Source organism: Paroedura picta, chromosome 4 (assembly GCF_049243985.1).
Source record: "Paroedura picta isolate Pp20150507F chromosome 4, Ppicta_v3.0, whole genome shotgun sequence".
Lineage (NCBI taxonomy): Eukaryota > Metazoa > Chordata > Lepidosauria > Squamata > Gekkonidae > Paroedura > Paroedura picta.
Genome location: NC_135372.1, coordinates 89,943,491 through 89,967,729, shown reverse-complemented (window position 1 = coordinate 89,967,729; position 24,239 = coordinate 89,943,491). Strand labels below are relative to the sequence as shown.

The window sequence follows — 24,239 nt, the reverse complement described above, 5'->3', positions numbered from 1 at the left end:
GTGCAGAGTTCTACGTCTGGATCACAAAAATGAGAATCATGCATACTGGATGAGAGATACACTTCTGAATAGCAGTGTGTATAAATGTAATCTTGGGGTACTTGTGGACTGTAAGCAGTGATATAGAAGGTGGTATAGAAGGCAAATGTAGTCTTGGGCTGTCTCAACAGAGGCATCCCATCAAATTGGCAAGATGTCATAGTCTTTCTGCATACTACATTGATCAGACCATAGCAGTGTATACCGTCCTGGAGGTCTCACTTCAAAAAGAGGAGGGCAAGGAGGATGAACTGGGCCCTAGGGACCAACGCCTATCATGAAAGGCTGAGTGACTAGGGAATGTTCAACCTGAAGGAGAGGAGGTTGACATGATTGCTGTCTAAGTATTTGAAAGGACTGGCAGCAATGGGTTTAAACTATGTGTAGGGACGTTATCGGCTAGATAACCGGGAAATCAATTTTTTAGTCAGAGTAGTCCAGCAGTGGAATCGGCTAAAGAGGTGGTAAGCTCCCCCTCATTAGCAGTCTTTAAGCAGTTACTGGAAAGGTACCTAACGTGGATGTTTTTGGCTGATCCAGCATTCAGCAGAGAGTTGGAATAGATGGCCTGTATGGACCATTGCAACTCTAAGATTCTATATTCCAACTAAAAGTAGTTGCTGTCTCAATGGTGTGTGTTTTATACAACAGTTACACTCAGCCTTGGAGAGCCTTTGTCAAAACAGTGTAATTAAAAATTAAACAAACCAGAACATTGTCTGCTTCCTGAAATTTTATTTTCTAGTCTCTAAGTGTGAACTATTTGAACAAACATTTTTAAGAGGCTTCCTCTTGTCTTCTGTGCTGTGTATTGGGCAGGCTGTTTCCTACATCCTGTAGTCTGAGATCCTATTCTTGGTGTGCTGCCATCATTGCCTAGTGTCCAAGACATCCAGAGCAGCTTAGTAGATTGATCTTAAAGTTTAGTATATTCCTCAATGGACTGTCCAGTGACTTCTGCTAGAAGAGAGTACTTTTAGAATCAGCAGAACAAATTTAGAGTCCAGTGGCACCTTCATTGGTCTTAAAGGTGCCACTGGACTCTAAATTTGTTCTGCTCCTTCAGACCATCATGGCTACCCACTTGAATCTTTTATAATCGGATTACTTTCATGTTAATTTATAGCTGTGTTTATATTGGGACAAATGGGTGACAGAAATCAGAAATGGCTTGGAGTAAAATACGTTGCTTTCCCTGCAGAGAAATCCCAGTCCAATTGTGGTCCAATTTTCATATTCTTTTAACAGATGCTAATGTGATTCTTTTATATTCTGCTTTTCAGATATTCATGACTCAAAACAGCTTCTGTCAATCAAGAGATGCCAACTCTGCCCCCAGGCTTGCAAACTGAAAAATATGAACCACAGAAAGGAAGGGAGGATGTAAAGGGTGGGGGGATCTCTTGGACAATGTTTGAACAAAGTTTGCATTAATAGTAAGTTCCAGTGTGATCTTCCCTTACTGGTGTTCTTGGTTCTAGGTAGATTATGCAACTATCAAGTATGGTTAGAGCACCCTTCCCCCTCACCTCTGCAGTCTAAGAACATTACAAATTTGAAATGTGTTCTTTCTGAGGGACATTAGGAAGGTATCTCCCTGTGGCTGCTCATTCTTTGGCTGAAGCTGCTTCTCCTTTTGCCATAAATAATCCTCTTGTGAGGCTGATGATTCAATCTTCCAATTTCTTTTAATTCACTGGCTGATGCCAGAGGCTAGTGTGCCTTTCTCTTCAGTCCTGCAGCCTTATGACTGCATGCATGCACCTGTGTTTCCCAGCATGAAATCTGTTATCTGGTGGAAAATGTGGTGATTTATAACAAATGAAAAGTAAATCCATAGAAGAGTATTGCTGAAACCAAGGTTTTGAAGAGTCTTATGAACTGTAGATCAGAGGTCCCCAACCTGCGGGCCGTGGCCTGGTGCCGGGCCGCGAAGGCCATGGCGCCGGGCCGCGGCTCCCTCTCCCCGCCCCCCCCGCATTAAAAAACTTCTCAGGCCGCAAGCTTGCGGCCCGGGGAAGCTTCTTACTGCAGGAGGGCGGGGAGAGGGAATCAGGGCCGGGCCACGCCCGTGCGGGCGTGGCCCACGGCCGTGGCCCGATGCGCAGGCACGGGTGCGGGCCACGCCCCGATGCCCTGCCGGTCCCCAAACTCAGAAAGGTTGGGGACCACTGCTGTAGATGAACAGTTTAGTATGGTGTCTTTCTAATTTAGTAATTCTTTAAATAGCTCAGTTTTCTTATTAGGAGTAGACTAGAAATGTGTTTTATGTTGAACAGACAAATACATTTTGGGTAAGGAAGGAACAGCCCTAGGTTGTAATGTGCTTAGAACAGGGCAGATTTAAATGGGAATTTGTACTCATATTCTTTGTTTTCACTTCTCTCTGGATGTGAAAGTAGAGGAGGTATAAAGCATTAAGGACTTTATAATGTTTGTGTGAACATCTTCTAACGCTGCATAGTTTGTTATGGTTTTCAAATTACCTAAGAACTGGGATTTGTTTTGGAAGTCCACAAAATTTGGTAACAGTTGTTGCACAGCAGTGGTGCTGTGATTATGTTCCCACACTATATTTTAATGGTGCATTTAAAATTGCTTACCTGTACATGTAAAAATAATATTGAGTAGTTCAAATATGTTTAACAAGTATCAGTGCCAGGGAGCTGGCATTATCCACATGCAACAAGAAATGTCTTTGCCAATGCGTAAGCGCACAGAGGGTTTTAAAATGTGTAGTTCGTTTGGGCAAGTAAGAAAAAAAGAGTTTAAGAACAGTAAATCATATTCAGTCAGCCTGTAAAGCATTATCATTTTACAATTTGTTATTGATTCAGAAGCTTACAACTGGTTAGTCCTGGCGAAGTCTGGGCTAGGATTGGATCCAAAGTTAACAAATGAAATATGAAACGAACTTGTAGGGAGCTGTTTGGAGTCTATTGTAAACTTTAAATTCCTGTGCTTACTTTAAGTCTTTCCCAATCTAGCGTTAGCTTCCGTTCTATCAAAAGATAACTCCTTTTGGCTTAGAAGGTAGCCTCAGAAGGAAAGCCAGTTTGGTGTAGTGGGCAGGAGTGCTGACTTCTAATCTGGTGAGCTGAGTTTGATTCCCTGCTCCCCCACATGCAGCCAGCTGGGTGACCTTGGGCTCACCATAGTATTGATAAAGCTGTTCTGACCAAGCAGTAATATCAGGGCTCTCTCAGCCTCACTTACCTCACAGGGTGCCTGTTGAGGGGAGTGGAAAGGGAAGGCAACACTAAGCCGCTTTGAGACTCCTCCTGGTAGAGGAAAGTGGCATATAAGAACCTCCTCCTCCTTCAAAACAGCTAGATTTGAGCTCAGTGGTATCTTAGAGACCAACATGAGTTTTGGGATATAATATTTTGAGAGTCAAAGCTTCCTTCATCAGCATCTGACAAAGAGAGAACTTTAATTCTCAAAAGCTTATCCTGTTGGTATACCACTGGTCTCAAATTCAGCTGTTCCTCTAGGCACTGCACTGATTTTCTAACTTAGGCAGTGAAGTTAACATAGAACCATTAGAGGAGTTCAGGACTTGATTGGATATTAGAATAGAAAGATGAGCTGTGAAGGCTGTTGTGAGGGCTGCATGTGATTACAGTGCATATGACTGACTTTTTAAAAAGTTGTAGCTGCATGAATGCACTGTAGATTAATGTGGGTATGAAGTCTGGTGATGCTACCTTCTGACTATGTGGGGGAGTATGTGTTATAACTTTGTTTCATAACTTTAGAAGGAAAAAATGAAATCCCTAAATATTTGTCCATTGAACCATGAGAGGGCACTGTTGCTATAGATTTTTATTATGCATTTGAAATAGTGAAGACAAGTTGCAACCTGTGAAAAATTGCACAGGACGTTTGAGAGTGGGGCCTAGAGGAATTCCAATCAGGGGACTGCTGCAGCCCCTGATAAAACTGCCAGAGCCTGCCTATCCCTTCTAATGGCTTGAAGGTGGGTTCCCATATGGATCCAAAAAGCTGTCTGGCAAATATGTGAAACAAGTTATAATATTTCTAATAATGAATCATTGCCTTTGAAGGGGCCTAAAGTGTTCTCAGGAGGATGGAAAAACTACTCATAATTTAAATTGGGCAGTGTTTAATGACTATTTGTTGATGTATGAGTAGCCTCCCCCCCATATATGCTGTTCCAGTCAATCTGGCGTTAGCTGCTGCATTTCTCAATTTTTGCTTGCCAAGAGGAATTGTATCCTGTTTGGCTTGCTCTCAAGTACTGTGTTGCGGGACTGGTAGACTGCCTCCTCCTGGGCTACTTTGAGAGGTTCCTTTGAGTCATCTTGTTCCTAGATTCAGCGTAATCTTTATGCCACTTTCCAGTTTTTACTCTGCCTTTTCCTCATTCCTTAGTTTGAAATGTTCAAGGTCTGGTTCCAGCAGGTATAGCAAGATATCAGGCACACATATTTCAATACAGGGAAGGCAGAACTTTAGGGTTTTTTAAAAAATGCTAAAGTTTATGACCCAGTTCTAATATTCCTGTATTTCTACAGAGTATAAATACATTTTAATCCTGAACCAAGTCTATAATAAGCTGGGATTGGGTCCCATGTAAAATCTCCACTGACTAAAGACATGCCGGGGTGAGACTTCTCCTTCTGTAACAAAAGGCAATGCCCTCTGAAGTGCTACTAACTGGGGGGCAGCCCCCCTATAGTATGGAGTCAGAGGTCTGTCCTGTGTGGGAAGAATCAGCTAAAATTGTTCTACCAAATCACTGGAATTTTCCTTTGGGTCCAACTCATAGTAAGTAGGTTATTGCTGGTCTCTCTGTAAAGACCGTATATATGTTTTTTCAATGTCTAGTTTTTTCAAAGTACATACATTGTTTTGTATTTTTTTAATGTCAAAAATCTTGGAAGTTTATTACTCTATGGTGCCCTGTTCAGTGATAAAGTAGCATTGAGGTTTCAGTCACTTTTCTATACAGGGAGTGATTGCTACAATGAAAGTCAGCATTCCTGATTTGGCTTCCATAATTGTGAGAAGCAAAGTAGAACTGCTAGACTTCTGTTTAGAACAAGCATTTGAGCATCATAGGGCTCTCTTTTAGACAAAACATTATATTTCTTGTATCCATACTGTGGCAGAATGGGTCTGCTCAACTTGTAGGCCCTATTCCATCCTGCCCACTCCATATTGTTCCCAATGCTTGGAGAGGCTTCTCTCTCTCTGCCAGGTACGCACTGCTACGATATGATCTCTGTGCAGAATTGCTCACTGAGAGGGCCAGGACTCCCAGCTTCTCTTCCAGGTTCTGAGGCCTTACCTGTATGTCTCCTACCTCCTGCTACAGGGGCAGTTTTACTGCCTTGTGTATTCCTGGAGAAATAGCCACTTGCCAGCTGGAAAAGTATGTCCACGATGGTAGAGATTTGTGTGGTACAGAGAATCACTGCCAGCACCCAACATTATTTATTTATTTAAAATAAAATGTTTGCAAGCATACTTTTAGCCCAGCACTAGACTTAGAGCCTCTTGTGGCGCAGAGTGGTAAGGCAGCAGATATGCAGTCTGAAGCTCTGCCCATGAGGCTGGGAGTTAAATCCCAGCAGCCGGCTCAAGGTTGACGCAGCCTTCCATCCTTCCGAGGTCGGTGAAATGAGTACCCAGCTTGCTGGGGGGGGGGGCGGGTAAATGGGAATGACTAGGGAAGGCACTGGCAAACCACCCCGTATTGAGTCTGCCATGAAAACGCTAGAGGGCGTCACCCCAAGGGACAGACATGACCCAGTGCTTGCACAGCGGATACCTTTACCTTTACCTTTAGACTGAGCAAGGGATAAAAAAGAAGTGGGTAAAATACAATTCCCCCCCCCCCCCTCTCTATGCCCTATCAGATGTTAAAACATAGGACACTCCTTTAGCTTAGGAAGTTACAGATCTCTACAGAATTCCCATTACCTTGAAGTTTTCTCCAGCTATTCGGGGTGAGCATATGGTCAGTGGCTGCCTCTGTCTGCTCTGATGGATCCAGAACCAAAAGAGAGCTCCTCTTTGTTAGGGATTTTTTATCTCCTCTTTTTCCCACCCACTAACTGGGTCAGAGAGGCTTTTCCTAAAGTCTTCCTTCCTGGAACTTTTGTAATCTAAAGTCCTCCAAACTCTGTTCCGTGCTTGGAGGAAGGTTGGACCTGGTGATCCCTTGGTTTTACAGTTCATCTCCAGGCGTCAGAGATCTGTTTCCCTGAATAAAATGGCTGCTTTGGAGAGTGGATTCCATAGCAGTATACTCTACTAAGGTCCTTCCCCACCCCACATCCTGCCTAATGGCTCTACCCCCAAGGTATCCAAGTATTTCTCAGCCTAGAGCTAGCAACCCTAGGAGGAGGAGAGCTTGACCCACCCATTACTTCTCCTGCTAGATCTATTTGCATTTATATAAAAGTTTAAAACTCAGAGTTGAAATTTTGCTCAGTTCAAATCTCCCACAAGAAAGAATGCACTTCTTCACTTATATCTTTACTGCAAAAGTATGGAATTGTGTATCATAGAGTTTGACATCCAGAGAATCTCATACTGATTTACAGGGGCACTTTTTAAAGTGTATTTTTAATCCCCATAGTGATTTGTCCCCTTGATTGCCATGTCATGAATTGTCCTGTTTATATATTATAAAATCATTTTTCTAAAATCTCTAGAAATATAATTTTTGCTCATGTGGTTGTTAATTTTCTGCTTTGCCATGTGGTGTCACTTCCATAAGACTATTTAATCATTTTAAAATGAGGGAAATGTTTATTGCATGAGGACCCCCCCCAAAAAACAAGTGACAATGATTTTTCTTTTAGAACAGCTTTCTATTATACTTTTAGAATAAATTCAGATAGTAGAAGCACATAGGAGTTCATTCATGACAGAAATTAATTAGGTTAATTGCTAGACTTTCCTTTGTTTTCATTGTTCAGTGTACAAAGATCAAGGACGGAAGTTTCTGGTTAGCTCCAGCTGGTTGTGACATCTGAATGTGGGCAACTTAATAAACTTATGGAAGTTAATTTATTTCCCAGAAACTGAGCATAAATTGGGATTAGGAAGCCCGGGTACTGGGGAAAGAGTAACTTCAGGTTATTATGGCATCCAAATTCAGACGTTGTGACAAACTGGAATTAGTTGAAATTGCAAAATCTCAATGTGCACCATGAGATGAGAAGTGAGAGAGGGGTTTTAAAGCATGGCAGCTCACCGTGTTCATGCCCGTCGTTAATATACTCTAGTTTGCTATGTTCATGATGTCTTAACTGAGCCTTACTGTAATTTGACAGCAGTATATCTGTGCTGCAGAAGTTAGGCTTTTTCAACCCTGAATGGGTGAGAGGTCTTCAGCTAAAGAGGTTTGTTAAAAGTATTGAATGGAGGAAGGGAAAGTGGCTGCTTCATAATAGCAATGTTATTAAAATAACTATTACCATTTATGAGGGAATCTGGTAGCGTAGTATTCCAAGGCATCATAGTTGTAAGGCTTGTCACTCCCCTGAGTGCATGAAATGTTGCTCGTGAGCATGACGTAGCAGGTGATTGGAAATGCTCCAAGAAACGATTTAGGGGAAAGGGCTGAGGTATTTACTCAAGCCCACCTCTTCTAGTGTTAAACAAGAACTCATGAGTGAAGTATGTGTGTAATTCCTGTTTGTAAAGGGTTATTCATGAGAGATGTAGTGACAAGTTTGACTAGAGGACTGGAAAGTTTATAATGCAGAGGCAAGAGTGATGCTCTGTGAAGGAGTTTGTACAAATAAATAAGGCAGACTCTCAATTCCCCCAGGCTTACTTAATTCTGTTTTCCTCAGCATATCTGGAGAACTCTTTGCCTTCAAAAATGTTCTCTTAGCAGTAAAACCTTCTTTGCAATAAAAGCATATAAGGAACTTTGTGGCCTTCCATTATCAGGTTTCTGCTACTTGTTAGAAATATGTTGGTGGGCAGCACAAACCTATCCAGATTCTTTCCTGCTGAGATTCTGTGCTCAGCTTCTCAGTGCAGACGTCTGCTTTGGTAGAACACTCTGTTAACACTATAGTTTGTTTGCTAGTTGAAAATTTCCTCCACCCTGATTGGGCTAGCCTGGCATCTCTGCACCCCAAACAACTGTTTTATAAGAGCTGATTTACAGTGTGGTTTCAGAATAAGTGTCTAGATATTTAGTGTGATTTGTACTATCCCATGACCAGATCAAATATTTCTCTGCATTAACATTCTGGATGTCCTAGACATTTATTTTATCCTTCTCACTAGTTCACGTCTTTTCAAAGTGTTAATTTGAAATGCCTCATTGCGGTTTAGTTTTTATCCTCTATGTGGTGCAAGGAATGTTTTCCTTTTTGAAAATGTTCCAGCTCTATTTGTCTAGGGATGGAATAGTCAGCTTCCTTTTCATCTGCTCTTGTTTTAATACTTTTCATGTCCATACAGATATTTGCTTATAGAGCTGACTAGTAATTCACAGTGCTTGGTTTCTGGTTTATTTAAAATGTCCAAGTTTTTCCCATGAAGCAGATCCTTTTCCACTCTGAGATCATGCTCCCATTTGTGGGAATTTTCTTTCATTTGAGATTCTTGGCTTGTCGTCAGAGCTGCTGTGAGCTTTCTCAGTGTTTTTAGTATGATGGCTTTCAAACCCAGCATCTCTGAGGAAAGAAGGGCGGTGTATAGCCTAGAGGTGTGAAATACATTTGTAACAAGGGCCGGAACTGACATAAATGTGGCTTTGCTGGGCTGGGCTATGTATGCCATAAAACATAACACCAAATACCGGAGATATAAACTTTATAAAACACAGCAGCTGGTAAGCTCTGAATTGGTCTGTCCTCACTGCAAGACCCTATGAGTTGGGGGTATGTGCAGAGGAAAACCCACATGGGCAGACTGAAAAGCCAACAGTGCAGTGCTGGGAAGATGCTTTCATGCTGCCTGGAGGGAGGTAAACACCTCCCCCAGCCTACTCCTGTCTTTAATGTTGTGGGCCCAGACCCCAGGATAAAAACACAAAGCAGCTGAGTGTTACAAGCTCCCCCATGTGGGGGGAGTGGCCCAGATCCGAGGCCCTGTGCAAGGTGACCCAGGCCAAGCGAAGTCCAAGAAGCTGGAGATGCCCACGATGAAGTGGCCATCTTCAAACAATGCCACCAGTTGACTCATGGCAGGGTGATGCTGGGAATTCAAGCTAGAGATCTTTGGCAAGCTGTGCTATCCATGTGGCAGCAGCCACCCAGGGTGAAGGCCACCACATCATTTTAAGGGAAAGCATGCACCATATGCACAAGGCAAACACCCCAGGCCATCCAGTGACCTGTATAACCAGAGATCGCTGGTACCCCCCCCCCCCACATACACACACACAAGGCAGCAGCAGCCTACATCTGAAGCCTGCCAGGTGGACCATGGGGAAAGGAGGCCCAACCATCAAGTTGCCTCCTCAGTGACAGGACTAGGTCCTGACATCTGGAAGAAACTGCTGAAGAATGCTTCCCCAGGCACCAGAGCACAGCTGCTGCATGGGAGGTTGCAAATAGTGGTGCTGGCTACCAGCAGGCCCCAGCAGAGGATTGTCTGAAACCTGCCCCCCCCCACGTGTAAATCCCAATTCTTGTGGACATCTGCGACAGCATCCCCAGAGCTATAGAACAAGTGGAGAGGTGTGCAACCTCACCTTGGAACCCCAAGTCAGCATGGATGTGGGTGTGGTGGATCCTAACTTACCAGTAAGGCTGCCACTGAAGTGAAGGCTTGCTGCAGACATAGTTGTTCTGCCATACTGAAACTGCAATTGAAGTGGCTCTCTCCACTCAGCCCCTCCCAAGCAGCCTTTTGTTCCCTTCCTCACACCAGTTGTTCATGGGCTGCCTCAGTTAAGGGATAAGTGCCCTGGACAGGCTCTTCTGTTTGATACTCTTGGCATAGCCTATTGTGCATGAACTTTTCCTGTTGTATATCTAATAATAGTGGGTATCCCCACAATGCAAAGAAGAAAGATCTGCAAGAGGGACCCACCTAGGGGCAAGCTATATCTTTCTGCAAATCTGGAATATACCCTGCCCTCCAAACTCAAAGAATATACCCTGCCCTCCAAACTCAAAGAATATACCCTGCCCTCCAAACTCAAAGAAAAAAGTCAAATACCTTTATTGGCATAATAGCAAAACATGTATATAAAAGACAAACCAATTCAAATCAAAGAAAAAATAGGTGAAATTAACCCCCTCTCCCAAATAACCAGTGACAACTGCACTTGGGTAGATGTTGACCCCTCAAATCTGTGCAAATAAGTAAATAATACAGTAGGGATTGAAGATGGGCCAGGGGGTGTAAATGATGGATGGATTACTGAGGAGGAAGAATTATGAAATTGGAGAGGAGGAACTGCATCATTGGGCAGGTTGGAGAGGGGGCAGGAAAACTGGGCAATTGGATTAGGGGTGGAGTGGGGAGGAAGCAGGCAGGGTGGCAATGTCCCCCTCCCCACCAGACCTCACAGTATTCCACCCTTATTTTATGCCTAAAATGCAAGAAATTTGATTAGTGATTCTCTTACTTTGGTATTCTTTGGGTCACACTGAAGCTTATAGATGCACAGTCCTAATGTGTTCATGTATTGAAATAAGATACATTGCTTGAATCTTACTCTTATGTGTATTCTTTCTCTGTGAAGCATGTTCATTCCTCGCTTGTGTTGGCAATACATACAGCAGTGGGGGAAGGGGAACATCTTTGGTCTTGGATCTGTTGTCATTCCAGAAGCCCTGCAGCCATGAAAGGCAGTAGTGGAAAATCAGAGGCATTGGCTGTGTCTGTTCAATGTCAGCTTTCATTGAATAAATGTCTTGTTTGAGCCCTTGTAGTGAGGAGGGGCACGGCCACTTCATGTAGAGAGTGTCTGGAAGAGCTCTTGGGTGCAAGATTCTTTAGTTTATCTCTCCTGTCTCCTTTCTTGGTTCTTTTTCTTTCTTTCTTTTTTGTATGTGGCTCAATTCTTCCTGCTGCTTGTTCAGATTGTCAGTAGAATTGAGGCACACAAGTCTTATCCATATAAAGCTGTCACAATGGAACTGTTGACAGCCCTTTAAGCAGCTGTGGCTGAAGTTTTTATGGCTTATGTTTGGGGAGGTTTTTTCAACCCTTGCCATGAAATGGTACATCACTTTTGAAGAAACCTAGGATTGTTGTTGCCCTTACGGGAAGCATTTTCATTTGGGAAATGCTGGCTGTTTCCCTTATTTTAAGTAAAATGCTGGCTGATGAATCTATCAGTTAATTTTGGTATAAATATTAGAATTTGGAAAGGTCTTTCTTTTGGTCTACACCTTCATACTTGACAGAGGGAGAGGGTTTAGTGATCCCATCCATTCTTTTCAGATATATTGCAGTAATAACACAATGAACACAATGGAAAAATGGGCAAATGAGAACAAGATGCAATTTAATAAAGATAAGTGTAAAGTTCTGCATCTGGGTCAGAAAAATGAAAAGCCTGCCTACTGAATGGGGGATACGCTTCTAGGTAGCACTGTGTGTGAACGAGACCTTGGGGTACCTGTGGATTGTAAACTAAACATGAGCAGGCAGTGTGATGCAGCGGTAAAAAAGGCAAATGCCATTTTGGGCTGTATCAACAGGGGCATCACATCAAAATCACAAGTCCCATTGTATACGGCACTGGTCGGACCACACCTGGAGTACTGTGTGCAGTTCTGGAGGCCTCAGTTCAAGAAGGACGTAGATAAAATTGAAAGGGTACAGAGGAGAGTGACGAGGATGATCTGGGGCCAAGGGACCAAGCCCTATGAAGATAGGTTGAGGGACTTGGGAATGTTCAGCCTGGAGAAAAGGAGGTTGAGAGGGGACATGATAGCCCTCTTTAAGTATTTGAAAGGTTGTCATTTGGAGGAGGGCAGGATGCTGTTCCTGTTGGCTGCAGAGGAAAGGACGCGCAGTAATGGGTTTAAACTACAAGTACAATGATATGGGCTAGATATCAGGGAAAAATTTTTCACAGTCAGAGTAGTTCAGCAGTGGAATAGGCTGCCTAAGGAGGTGGTGAGCTCCCCCTCACTGGCAGTCTTCAAGCAAAGGTTGGATACACACTTTTCTTGGATGCTTTAGGATGCTTTGGGCTGATCCTGCGTTGAGCAGGGGATTGGACTAGATGGCCTGTATGGCTCCTTCCAACTCTATGATTCTATGATTCTATAATTGATTTGTAAAATACAAATCAGCATGTTTCCAAAAATGAGACTATTTATATAATTTACCTCAACTTCTCCTCTTTTAAAAAGTTTGTAGCTCTGAATATTTTAACTCTTGTATAAACTATAATTACTACTTACTTTTATACTATGCTAATTGGAAATTATTTTGTATGTGGATTTTAAAAGTGTTGGAAGCCCAATTTGAAATTAGCTTGAAATATGTGTATGTTAGGAATTGGAAATCATTTTACTCTTTGCTTCCTTCACAAAAGTCAATTAAAGCCTTTTCCTCTTTACTTTAGCCCCCAGAAATTTTTCATCTTTTCTTCATGGAACTAGTACCAACTGAGCAACTTGATTAGACTTTCTGTGGAATGTGTTAATAAAGCTCCAGAATTCTTTCTTATGGCAGCCAGTAGGAGAGGCAGCACCTCATAAATCCACCTTTTTATTGACACAGTGAATTCACTGCTTAGAAGGCATATGATATAGTCGATATATCTGAGTCTGTCTGATATACCAGGATCTGTCTGTTTGCCAGCTTCCTGCCATGGTTATTTGGTATTGTCATTTGCATCAATAATCACCTGTGCTAGCTGTTACTGTATTGTCATTTGTAAATGGGTGGGGAAGCCTGTTAAGTGGGAAAGTCTAGTTGCTTGTAATTGTCTCTGTTACTTTGCCTCTGCTGGATATCTCATGTGCAGTCTAATTGCCAACTTTTACTTCAGAAGATGGAACCAATGGAAAGGGAAGCTTGGACATTATTACAGGGACTGGCATTGGAAAGCCTCGTACGAGTGACGTAATGTGTACCTGCATGCAAGACTAATTTGTGCACTTTCCCTGGGAACAGGGGAAGTCACCTTTTCATGAGTGTTTTGGGGTAGGACTTTTGGAGTTATATTAATTAGTGTATTGCACATAAATGTAGTTACGGCAAGTACAATAATGAGCTTCATATCACACAACAACAACAACCTTTATTGGCATAAAATGAGTTTGATATTACTACCTAAAAAAACTGCTTTTGCTGCTATGCCAAGTGTGCACATTGAGCAAGTTGTTGGGGGTCTGACAGATCAGTTCCCAAGCAAAACGCCTCCTGCAATCCCAGTGTACACCATCAATTTTAAAGTTCTTTGGTGGAAGAAAGCCTGTGGGAGACTTGCATAGGTCCAGGGAAAAGTTGTTGCTAAATGGCCGCCCACTACTTATCAGACAGTTGCAAAAAGGACAGTACGTGTATGGAGGGCTATGGAGAGTCCCTTTAGAAATTTCATTCTGTTGACTTTACAAACCTGAATGGATTGTTAGAAAAGAGAAGTGCAGGCTGTCGTTTTTAAAAAATGGAGCATTAGTGAACAGACAGAGCCTGTTTTGACCAATAAGACCCCCCCACCCCCACCTTGGTGGGAGAGCGGCATGCTGCTCCCCGCCATTGTGTGGTGGGGGCTCCATTCCCTCCACTTACCTCCTCACTGTTGCTGCCTCAAGGCAGCATGTTGGGCTTTCCAGCTCTGGCATTGTGTGCATGCGTGTGCGCGTGCCCACAGTACGCCAGGGCAGTCCGCATAATGAGTACATGGGAAGCACTGGGGCATCGTGCCCCAGCACAATGCCCAGCAGCAGCCCGGTATGGCTGCTGCTGTGCATAAAGGGTTTATGTGAGACATATTGGGCATTGCTTCATTTAATGCTCTGTAAAAGAACCAGTCCAGATTGGAAAATGGGTTTTATTAATAACTCCAGCAACAACTTCAGCAGTGTGTTTCTCAGTTGAATTATCTTTAGCTATAGGAGAAAGATAATTGTGTCATGATATACTTCTTATTTGAGGAGTGTGAAGGGGGTCTTTGATGTCTATGGTAACTAAATGCTGCTGGTCAGCCTGCATTTCATTATTTTCCTTGGGAAAGAAACATCATATACCAGATGTTATTTCAAGACGGACTTGTCTAAACATGTTTGCGTAAAAAGACACAAGTACTTTCTAGAGATACATGCAAATACACTCAGGCTAAGAAGCCAATAATAAGGGTGGAATTTTGGCAAATAAATATTTTACACAGAGGGCTACTAGAGAGTGATATCTGGAGACATTTTATACTATTAGAAGCCTCTTGTTTGAATTATTTTTACCACTTTATTGTCCCTATAACAACATTGTATTTGTGCATTTTAATATCAGACCACTGAGGAAGACCCCAAGAAGGGTTGAAATACGTTTCGTCCTTTGTATTAGGTCACTTTATCCATGTATCAGTATGTACTGAATCTGTGCAATAATGTATGATTAATATGGATGTTTTTAAAATCTTAATTACGCATATGAATATCAATAAATATTTGTATTGGAAGCCACCATGAGCCGGTAACCCCAGGAGTGGCAACATATAAGTTTAAAGGAATAAAAAATAAACATTTGGTATATTCTAAGGTCCCCAGCTTGTATACACAGGTTGGACCATTTTGTTCCCTCTTTTGTTGTTCATAGAATGGTTGACCAATGGAATAGCTCCTAATATTATTTTTTATAAATACTTTATTTATGCTTGGTTGGGTGTAGTACAGTTGAATATTAATTCTCAGGATATCCTGATGCTTGGATAACTTCTTTTCCCATGGACCTTAGACGCAGGCTCATATGTTCTCTTGTATTCTCTTGTTGGGTCTAGTTCATTGGAGTTTTTTCTCTTGAGATGGGAGTGACAGCCTTACCCTCAAGTCTTTATCTTGGAGGTTTGGTGTGCTTTTTGGCTTTCAACAGATGTTCTAGAAATCCCTGAACTTCTGAGGAATACCTCTTTTAGTAGAAAGAATTACTCAGTAACCTGGCTCCAAGGATCATGGCAGAAGGTGTACCTAAGCACCAGAATGTCTTCTTCTGCCTCAAATGGCAGGAACCTTCATAAAAAGTCAAACGTTCCTTTCTCATTATTCCTGTATATGCTCCCATCTTAGTATTTCTGTGAACAGAGTCCAACAGAGTGGAGAACAGGATTTGGCAGTAGATTCAGTGTTGACTGCATAAAATAACAGGGCACTGCTCCAGCAAGCACCACTTAATGTGTTAACTATGCCTTTTAAGAATATATTAAGTTTTTGATCTGTTTGATTGTGGCTGTTCCTATAAACATTTCAGTCCTGTTGTTGTGTCAAGTGGGTTTTAAGCCTGTCTAAATCAGACCTTGACTCTGAAGAAAGTTCATATGGTTTGTCTTGTCAGATGCTTGTGAATTGCATACAAGGCAAGGAATCTGTCTTCACTAACTCAAGATTAGTAAGAGATATTTGTCCTCTTTATATTCTTGCGTTTTATTGGCCATTCTACTTTGAAATGGAGACAAGAGACCAAAAACAATTTAGCTGTCAGTGTTGAATACCTTTGTTTCTTGATGCTGAATTACGTATCATAGAGGTTTCTACATGTTTAAGCTCTAAATTTCCACTTAGACTAGTTGCTTAATGTCTTGGGGCATGTCTGATCAGGTATTTTCTGTCATCCAGTTCAGTGCTCTACTTTAAAATCAAATGTGTGAAAATGACACCTGTGGAAGGTGTCTACTCTACTTTAAAACCAAATGTGTGAAAATGACACCTGTAGCAGTGCTCCTTTCCTTCTGTATATTGCGTGGTCCATGTAGCTTCTTTAGTATGCTGATAGACATAAAAAGCCTACCTTGCTGGCAAATCCTATAGGACTACTTACTATTTCCTGTGACCATGAAGGGACACCTGAACATTTTTTCAGGCTTCAAGGCATATCGGAAGTGATGTCAGCTGGCCTCCCTGCCACACTATGCCACCCCAGAAGTGACATGTCACCTAGATTGCTTCATAAGCAAGTTTTCTGCCATAGATGAGGCACAGCAGAATAGGATACCTGGGATCACCAGTCCATGGTGAAACCCATCAATAAGTAGTTTTCACCTCTAAAGATGGGCTTTTTTGAAGTTGTAGCCTCTTCTCACCATCCAAGGCCACGAGCTTGCCAGGGCAAGTGCTAGACCACAAAAGGCCCCTCTCCCCACTACCCAAGCCCCCAAAGCTCATGGAAAGGCCTCTCTGCCATCCCCTGAATTAAATCCCAAAAACACACCCCCAACCCAATTCTCCAGCCCCAAGGAAGCACTCACCTTGCTCAACTCCAGCTACCACCAATGACACAGGTCGACAAAGTGGTAGGAAACTCAGCTGGCCAAGGCTTGAATGGCTGGGAACTCTGAACTTCCCACTCTTCCAGGCCCATCGTTTTAGTGAATACTTTGCTTTTGGAAAGACATGTTTATGCAGTGGTGTCTAATATATGCTTTTCTGTAAAGGTACTGCCAGATGAGTGTCAATGCCCTGCAATATTTGGGATAGATTTCAGAGAATACTATTTCCTTACTACAAGGGGTGCAAAAACTGCATCAGATCTTTTATTAAACTTGTAATATCCCCATGGGAGCCTTGGCTTGTTAGGACTTCTTCCAATGTCTCACAAAATTTGTGCAAACAATTCTAATCAGAATAGAGATTGTTTATTGTCAGACATGATTTTTGAAAGCTTTATTTCTCTGGATGAAGCAGATTTTTATTTTTCTTTGTTTCTAATGGAATGTGGAAAAGTAAAAGGAACCAAAAAAGTAGTAGAGAATGGCTTCACATAACAGTATCTAAAAATTGACATAGGAGCGTAGTGAATTTCGAATAATGTTTGTGGAATTACCTAGATTTAGCTGTGTCTGCTTCTTCTGACTGCTTTCTTACATATGTTAGAGTGATATGTTATAAGATGGCCCAAAGTGCAGCAAATGTGTGTGGAAAATACTTCCACACCAAAGCAATTGTTCCAGCTGAAGACAGAAGTCTGCTTAAAGGATTTAGAGGCACTTGATCAGATAAATTTTCATCCACTGCCTGAAAAGGAAAGTGAAGACTGGGAGCATAGGGTTCTTCAGTGTGTGGCCTGAGGAAGGGGAAGAAGGTTGGCAACTGAATGATACTTGGACTGAGCTTCAGTCCCTCCTCTATTTCAAATATTTACCTTTAAACGCTTTGTAAAGATGTTTCTGTTCCTTGAAGAGAAGCTCAAATAACAACCTTTGATGGAATTTTACATGAAACTTATATTACATGAAACTGGTATGTATAGAAAAGTGGTTTGAATGACTGTTATACTATTGTGTGGTGTGACCATAGCCCTAATACCTTTAGGCTATGTGGGAAGTCATAGAGAATTTTGGCCACCTTTTTGCCAAACCACCTTGGTCACCTATATTTTTAGGCAATTTCAATCTGTTGCAGCTGATGAGGAGACAGACACTAACTCCCAGCAAGGAGAGGGTGCAATGTATGTGTCCAGTTATACAGGGGAACAAACAATTGCTGATCTTGAACAAAGGGATTATGGAGGACTTTTTACACATTAATGATTATGAATTGCACTCTGTATACCCTCTGGGAAATTGTCCTGTATTTTATCAGTGGCGCAGAATGGTAAGCGGCAGAAATGCTGTCTGAAGCTGTCTGTCCATGAGGTTGGGAGTTCGATCCCAGCAGCCAGCTCAAGGTTGACTCAGCCTTCCATCCTTCCGAGGTCGGTAAAATGAGTACCCAGCTTGCTGGGGGGTAAACGGTAATGACTGGGGAAGGCACTGGCAAACCACCCCGTATTGAGTCTGCCAAGAAAACACTGGAGGGCGTCACCCCAAGGGTCAGACATGACCCGGTGCTTGCACAGGGGATACCTTTTCCTTTATAAAAATGATGTACTTAATATATTTTTATGCTTTATATTATTTCAGTAAATAAATTCCCCCTGATAAAGCTGCATGTGTAGGGCATATGCAATCAAGTATTTGTTTCTTCAGTATTTGTTTCTTCAGTATTATCTTAGATAAACATGCCAAAAAAAGAGTCTAAAAACTCAGAATAGCCTTGCAGAGGGGTGAGAAACAAAGGAGTAACACAATAATATGGCCTTTTGTAGTTTAGAAGCAGCCTGACCCATGTCAATGTAACCCTGAAAGCAGTCCTGAGTCTGGAACCATGGCTTCCTGAGGGCTCATTAAAGTTCAGGCCATAATTAAGTATCTAGGCTTGCAGAAGAATAACTTGCTTCTAGGACAGTCCAGAAATCTGCCTTGCAATGCAGATTTCCTTGGGAAACTAATTGCAAGTGAGGCCAGGCCCACTGGCCATCTACTCAGTTTTCTTAATCAGGCTTGCTACTCTAATAATTTATTCAAGAATTTGTTTTATTTTTTTCCTTAGATTTGTAGTCTGCTACTCTCTGGAGACTTGTGGCAGTGTACAATATGAAAAACCCCATAAAACATCATAAAACCCCCATAACAGACAAACAGAGCATGAGCTAAAAAGATAAAACAAGATTGGCAGGATAGTCCCTACCCCCATGCCCATAGCTTTCAACCCCCCCCCCCAGGGAAGGGTATGCTAGATGTTCCTGCATAGCTTGAAGAGGGGCCCCGTTGTTCCTAACCCTTGCTTCAACCAAAGACCTGGAGGAAGAGCTCTGTTTTGCTGGTCCTGCAGAACTCTGTTAGCTCCGTCAGGGCCTGCAGCTCTCCTGGGAACTCATTCCACCAGGTTGGGGTCAGGACTGAAAAGACCCTGGCCTGGGTTGAGGCCAGGAGTGCTTACTTAGGGCCAGAAATCTCCAGTAGATTAGCATCCGCAGAGCAGAGAGTCCTGCAAAGGGGGGGGGGGGAGGAGATAAGGTCCTTCAGCTACACAGGGACCAAGCTATGGATGACCTTAAAGGTCAGCACCAAAACTTTGAACCTGATGGCCAGAACTGGCAACCAGTGCAGCTGCCTGGATATGGTGGATATGGGCCCTCCAAGTCTGTGAACTGTGGATTGTTTTGTGTGTGTACAAAATACAAAATTTATCTTTCCCTCCAGTCTTCTGTCAAGTTGGGAACATGAACTTCATATCAATTTTAAAAAGTGCAGAGCTCTGTTCCATATAATCCAGTAGCCTTTCTTAATTGCAAAACCGGAGTTACTATCCATAGTTATAGAAAAGGAAGGTATCTGAAGTGAGCAATGACTCATGAAAGCTTGCCACAAATTTTGTTGCTTTTTAATTTTGTTACTGGACTGTTGCTCATTTTTTTTACCACTACAGACAAATGCAGCTACCCATTTTGATCTATCCCCAGTTATGCACAGGTATGTCTAGTGTGGACAGGGTTTAAGAGATTCCATCTTTTACGTTGTTTTTATGATCTGCTCTAGCCTGAAGACTGTTCTGCGAATATTCTTTTTAGGCTGTTTTATATTATTTTATCACTATTAATTACCGATAGTTTTATATTTCTATCCTTTTATATTGGATTGTACTTTTTGAACCACCATGAGCAGATCTCTGGAGAGGCAGCATAAAAATTTCCATAAATTGCATGTGTGTGTGGTTTCTCTATCCACGTTTCTCTATTCAGTTATTAGAGAGTCCTCACATACTTTGTGGCACAGTAATTTGTTAATATGTTTGATTATTGCTAACCGTACTATAACACGACACAGAAAAATGTAGGAAACATATTTAAATATATCTGGATTGTTTGCTGTTTCTCTTAGGGGAGCTTGCCCCCTACTGACTGTTTACTCTGGATTGAGTATCCATTACTAGTCCGATGCTTACCCATTCCTTGGAAGGCATATGCTCAGGATTATTTAATGCTGTGCATTAGTGTGGCTTGATCATCTGCAAATGTAGCACACAAAAATGTTGTGGCCAGATTATCTTTCCTGCACATAACCAGGGTGGTGATTTTTATTGAGGAAGAGGAACTAGGAAATAGGAGCCTCTTGTAAAGAAGTAATGGATTTATATGACAAGGGGAAAATGAACTTGTACTCTTGTGTTACAGATTCAGTGGTTCTTTCCTCTGACTCCGTTGGACGTTCAATAGGCTCAGGTACAAAATCCCCCCTTCCCCCTCTTAGAGAAAAGACTGCCATTTAATTATGTGACAGCCATGTTGGGAGGCAGATGAGAGGCAGTTGGGAATAGTTCATGATTACTCTGTAAAATGGCCATTAAATCACATATAGGAAATAAACAAAGGAAGTATTAGAAATCACTTAATATCTAATGGCAACTCAGACGCTTAAAATGGAACAACGTTACTTCATGATGTACTTTGGGGCTGCAAATGCATGTTTGACTGAACATGTGCCATAATTGTTAGTTACACTAGAAATATGGTGTTGTAAACCATACTTCTGTGCAATCCTGAACAGTGTTACTGTAGTTTAAGGCTATTGAAATTGAAGAGTTTAGATTGATGTAATTCTACATAGAATCACACTGTATGTGACTATATAGTCTCTTAAACAATTGTTTGGATGGTATTTCTTTAGGCCTTATATTGTCCCATGATTACTGGCTTCACTCTAGGAGGGGTAAATATGTAGCACAACTCACATGTGAGCACCTATTACCCCCACACACACCCACACTCACAGCATCCAGTTTGGTGTAGTGGTTAGGAGTGCAGACTTCTAATCTGGCATGCTGGGTTCGATTCTGCACTCCCCCACATGCAGCCAGCTGGGTGACCTTGGGCTCACCACAGCACTGATAAAGCTGTTCTGACCAAGCAGTAATATCAGGGCTCTCTCAGCCTCACCCACCTCACAGGGTGTCTGTTGAGGGGAGAGGAAAGGGAAAGCGACTGTAAGCTGCTTTGAGCCTCCTTCAGGTAGGGAAAAGCAGCATATAAAGAACCAATTCTTCTTCTTCATCCTCACTAACCATGGAACCTGCTACTTGAGAAAAAGTCACTTCTGACTTACAATGTTTGGCTAACAGTCTAATCAAGGGGAAATGTGAGCCTAAAATATGTTGAACAGGGAAAGTAAAGAGTATAGTTTCACAATCAAAGCTTAAAATAGGTTTTTGTGCAGCTACATGGAGTTAAAGAGGCTAGTAATAAACTTCCTTTTATTTTCAAAGTATGACAGACGTGCATAGTTTTACTAATTTGAGACTAAAAACAAAATTGGTCTTTGTGGCCATGTCAGGACACATCTTCATCAGCAGTGCATGGCCTATTGCTGGAGTGTGCTATTGGGGTTCTAGAAGAGAATGCTGGGAAATTTCCCTATGATCAGATTTTGCCACAGTGGTAGGTGTGGCTTCCCTTTTTGATGTCTGCTTTAACCAAATCCAGCTCTTCCCAATTACATAAGTTTCTTTCAGGACCTCTGCATTTACTCAGATTGGTAAGAACTTTTGCTGCCTTCCAACATGGCCCCTGGCTTCTTCCTGCTTAGGCACAATTGCTGAACACTAACAGCATAGCTTTTTACAGAGAGTGCTGAGCTAGTAATCCTAAGCGTGGGTCCTCCAAAAGCATTCAGATGTTTCCTGCTCTTGCTTCATTTTAAAGAATGCATCCCTGGAGGCTGAGTGGATGAGGGTGCACGATCTTGCTCACAGATTGCCCAGCTTTGCTTTATGAAAGTAAATATCCTAAAGTTTTGACCATGTGTGCGCGTGTAAAGATATAGTTCCTTCTTTGCAAAACATCTCTGACTAAATATTGTGCACATACCCTAATGATAGTCTCTCAATCTCTCTCTGTGTGCAAGTAGCAAGCAGTAATAGGGATAAAAAATTTTGGGGAAAATTATTACGTTCCAAGAAACTTTAGATATTCTACGTCATCATAAATTAGCCAACTGCACAAGAGAAGGTTGTAAATGGCGACAGTTCATTAAAGTGCTGCATGCTAAATTGCTTTTCTATTAAGAGCCTTGGCTTCATCGTGCTGCAAACACCATCCCCTAGTGAAAAATGAGCTGCATAATAAGGTTGAGTTGTGTCATCTGTTGCTCCACTGAGAGATAGCTTTCCTTGTTAAAACAGGAAGGAGAGAGGGAAAATCCACATCTCTTGTGCCTCTGTCATCCTTCCCACTACACCTTGCTGCCGAGCTGGGAGCAGGCAAAGCTCAGAAAGAACCAGTGGCTGTTCCACACCCAGTCGTTCCTAGTAGGTACCAATTCACATTGGGAGAAAAAAGAGATCGAAATCATAATGACAGAAAAACTAAAGAGAAGATGGTTATTAAAAATGGCAGGGTTGAGAATTTGTAATGGGTAGTTTGGAGTAAGAAGCTGGTGTCTGTTCAGCAGGGCCAGAATTGGATAGCTTTTAAGTTAACTTCCAACTCTACAGGGATATATCCTACATGTGAATGTGTTCATATTCAATGGTTACATCTAAATTTTTTCTTTCACTTATTTGTTCTTGCCCTTTGCTTCTGCCTGCAGAAAGAGGAATCAATCTTAATTATATGAAAATCTTATGCATCAGTGATATTATTATAGATGGAAAATATTAAATGAAAATAGGTTATTTTGGTGATATACATTCATCCTGAAAGAAGAAAGTGATAATACAAACTTCATGCATGTCTCATAGGCTGACGCTGGCCACCAGCAGGTGATGGGGGTTGGGTTGCCAGCTTCGGGTTGGGAAACTCCTGGAGATTTGGGGATGGAGCCAGGAAAGGACAGGGACTTCAGTCGAGCGAGATGCCATAGTGTCCACCTTTCAAAACATCCATTTTCTCCAGAGGTTCTCATCTCTGTTGTTTGGAGATGAGTTGTAATTCCAAGGGATCCCCTGGTCCCACCTGGAGGCTGGCATTCCTGTTGTCTCAGTTTTTAAAGCAGCTGGTCCAATCGAGGATTGGTGCTATTTACAGCTTGATGAATTATCTTGTCTGCAGAAAAGGCTTTGTGGCATTATATAATTAACTAGTTTCAAAGCCCCTTTATAAAAAGGGGTTTTGAAAGGCGCGTGAGTCCGGCAGGGAGGGAACCCCCAGCAGCCGCGCTTCGCGCGACTGCTGGGGGTTCCCTCGGGCGGCGGTCTGACGCGGCGAGAGGCGCTTCGCGCCTCTCGCTGCGTCAGTCCGGGAGCAACTGTGAGCCGCGCACAGCGCGGCTCGCAGTTGCTCAGCCTGGGAATCGGAGGGACCAATCGGCAGGCGCTTTGCGCCTGCCGATTGGTCCTTCCGATTGTCTGTCGTGAGGAAGGGTCCAACCCGGACCCTTCCTCATCACGGACAAAGCCCACCTCTAGGGGGCTTAACGAATTATTTAGTCCGTGGTGCCCGTGGTCCCACGGGCTGTTTAAAGATGATACCACCCTTGTAAAGTTTTTAGGAAGTATTATCTTCTCTTTTCATCTCAATCAATGCAAATCCAATGCAGGGTTTCCCCAATCAAAGCCCACCGGTTTTAATGGGCTTACTGGTATAGCTATGCATAGGACTGTAAATGAATACCAAAGAATGATAGCCATATTAGTCTGCAGCAGACTAATATGGAGCAAGATTTGAGTTGAATAATGCTTTAAGACCAACAGGATTGGTATGGGCTTTCAGGAGTCAAGGATACTTTTTTGGGTATTTGGACTTTAATCTTGCTGTGCCAAAGAAAGAATAATCTGTGATTTTTAAGAGCAGGGGGAAATATTGATGTTATTTTAAAATAAAAAACCATGAATAATATTTGGGGTATAAACTTGATTTTTCAAATGTCTAGCAGATCTGCCCACAATGGATAATAGAATAAGACATCTATAAAAAGAGTACTTTTTGTTGCCATTCAAGATTAATGAGAAGTTTGTTCACTGGCTTCCTCATTGAGCTGATGCAAAACACCATGCATCAACTCCATATACTGATCCCTTTCATCAACCATATTGAGAACTTGACAATTCACTTGGTAATTATTTCTGTCAGGAATACAGACGTTTCAGCTTCCCAGAAAGGGCTAGGGCAAATCTAGGAAAACCCTCATAGTCCAGAATCTTGCATCCTGCATTTGTAAGTCAGAGGACCAAAGTGGCTAATAGCAGTGGCTTCTAATCTGAAGATCTGGGTTTGATTCTCCATTCCTCCTCCGTGTGCAGCCAGCTGGGTTTAAGAGTTCTCTT

At 42.3% G+C, this 24,239-nt stretch overlaps 1 protein-coding gene across 12 annotated transcripts in view; it reads left to right on the top strand.

The window, feature by feature from the left end:
* Window positions 1-24,239, top strand: part of ST3GAL3 (ST3 beta-galactoside alpha-2,3-sialyltransferase 3) — a 256,620-nt gene that overhangs the window by 39,270 nt on the left and 193,111 nt on the right. For 5 of the 12 annotated variants that reach the window (XM_077334059.1, XM_077334052.1, XM_077334054.1 and 2 more), the window contains exons 3-4: window positions 20,155-20,202; window positions 22,158-22,283. The exons of 4 other annotated variants lie outside the window; for them this stretch is intronic. In XM_077334059.1, coding sequence (XP_077190174.1) covers window positions 20,155-20,202; window positions 22,158-22,283 — 174 coding nt within the window. The remainder of the gene's footprint in view (window positions 1-20,154; window positions 20,203-22,157; window positions 22,284-24,239) is intronic. 3 more of the 12 variants (XM_077334057.1, XM_077334063.1, XM_077334058.1) reach the window with 1 other exon arrangement.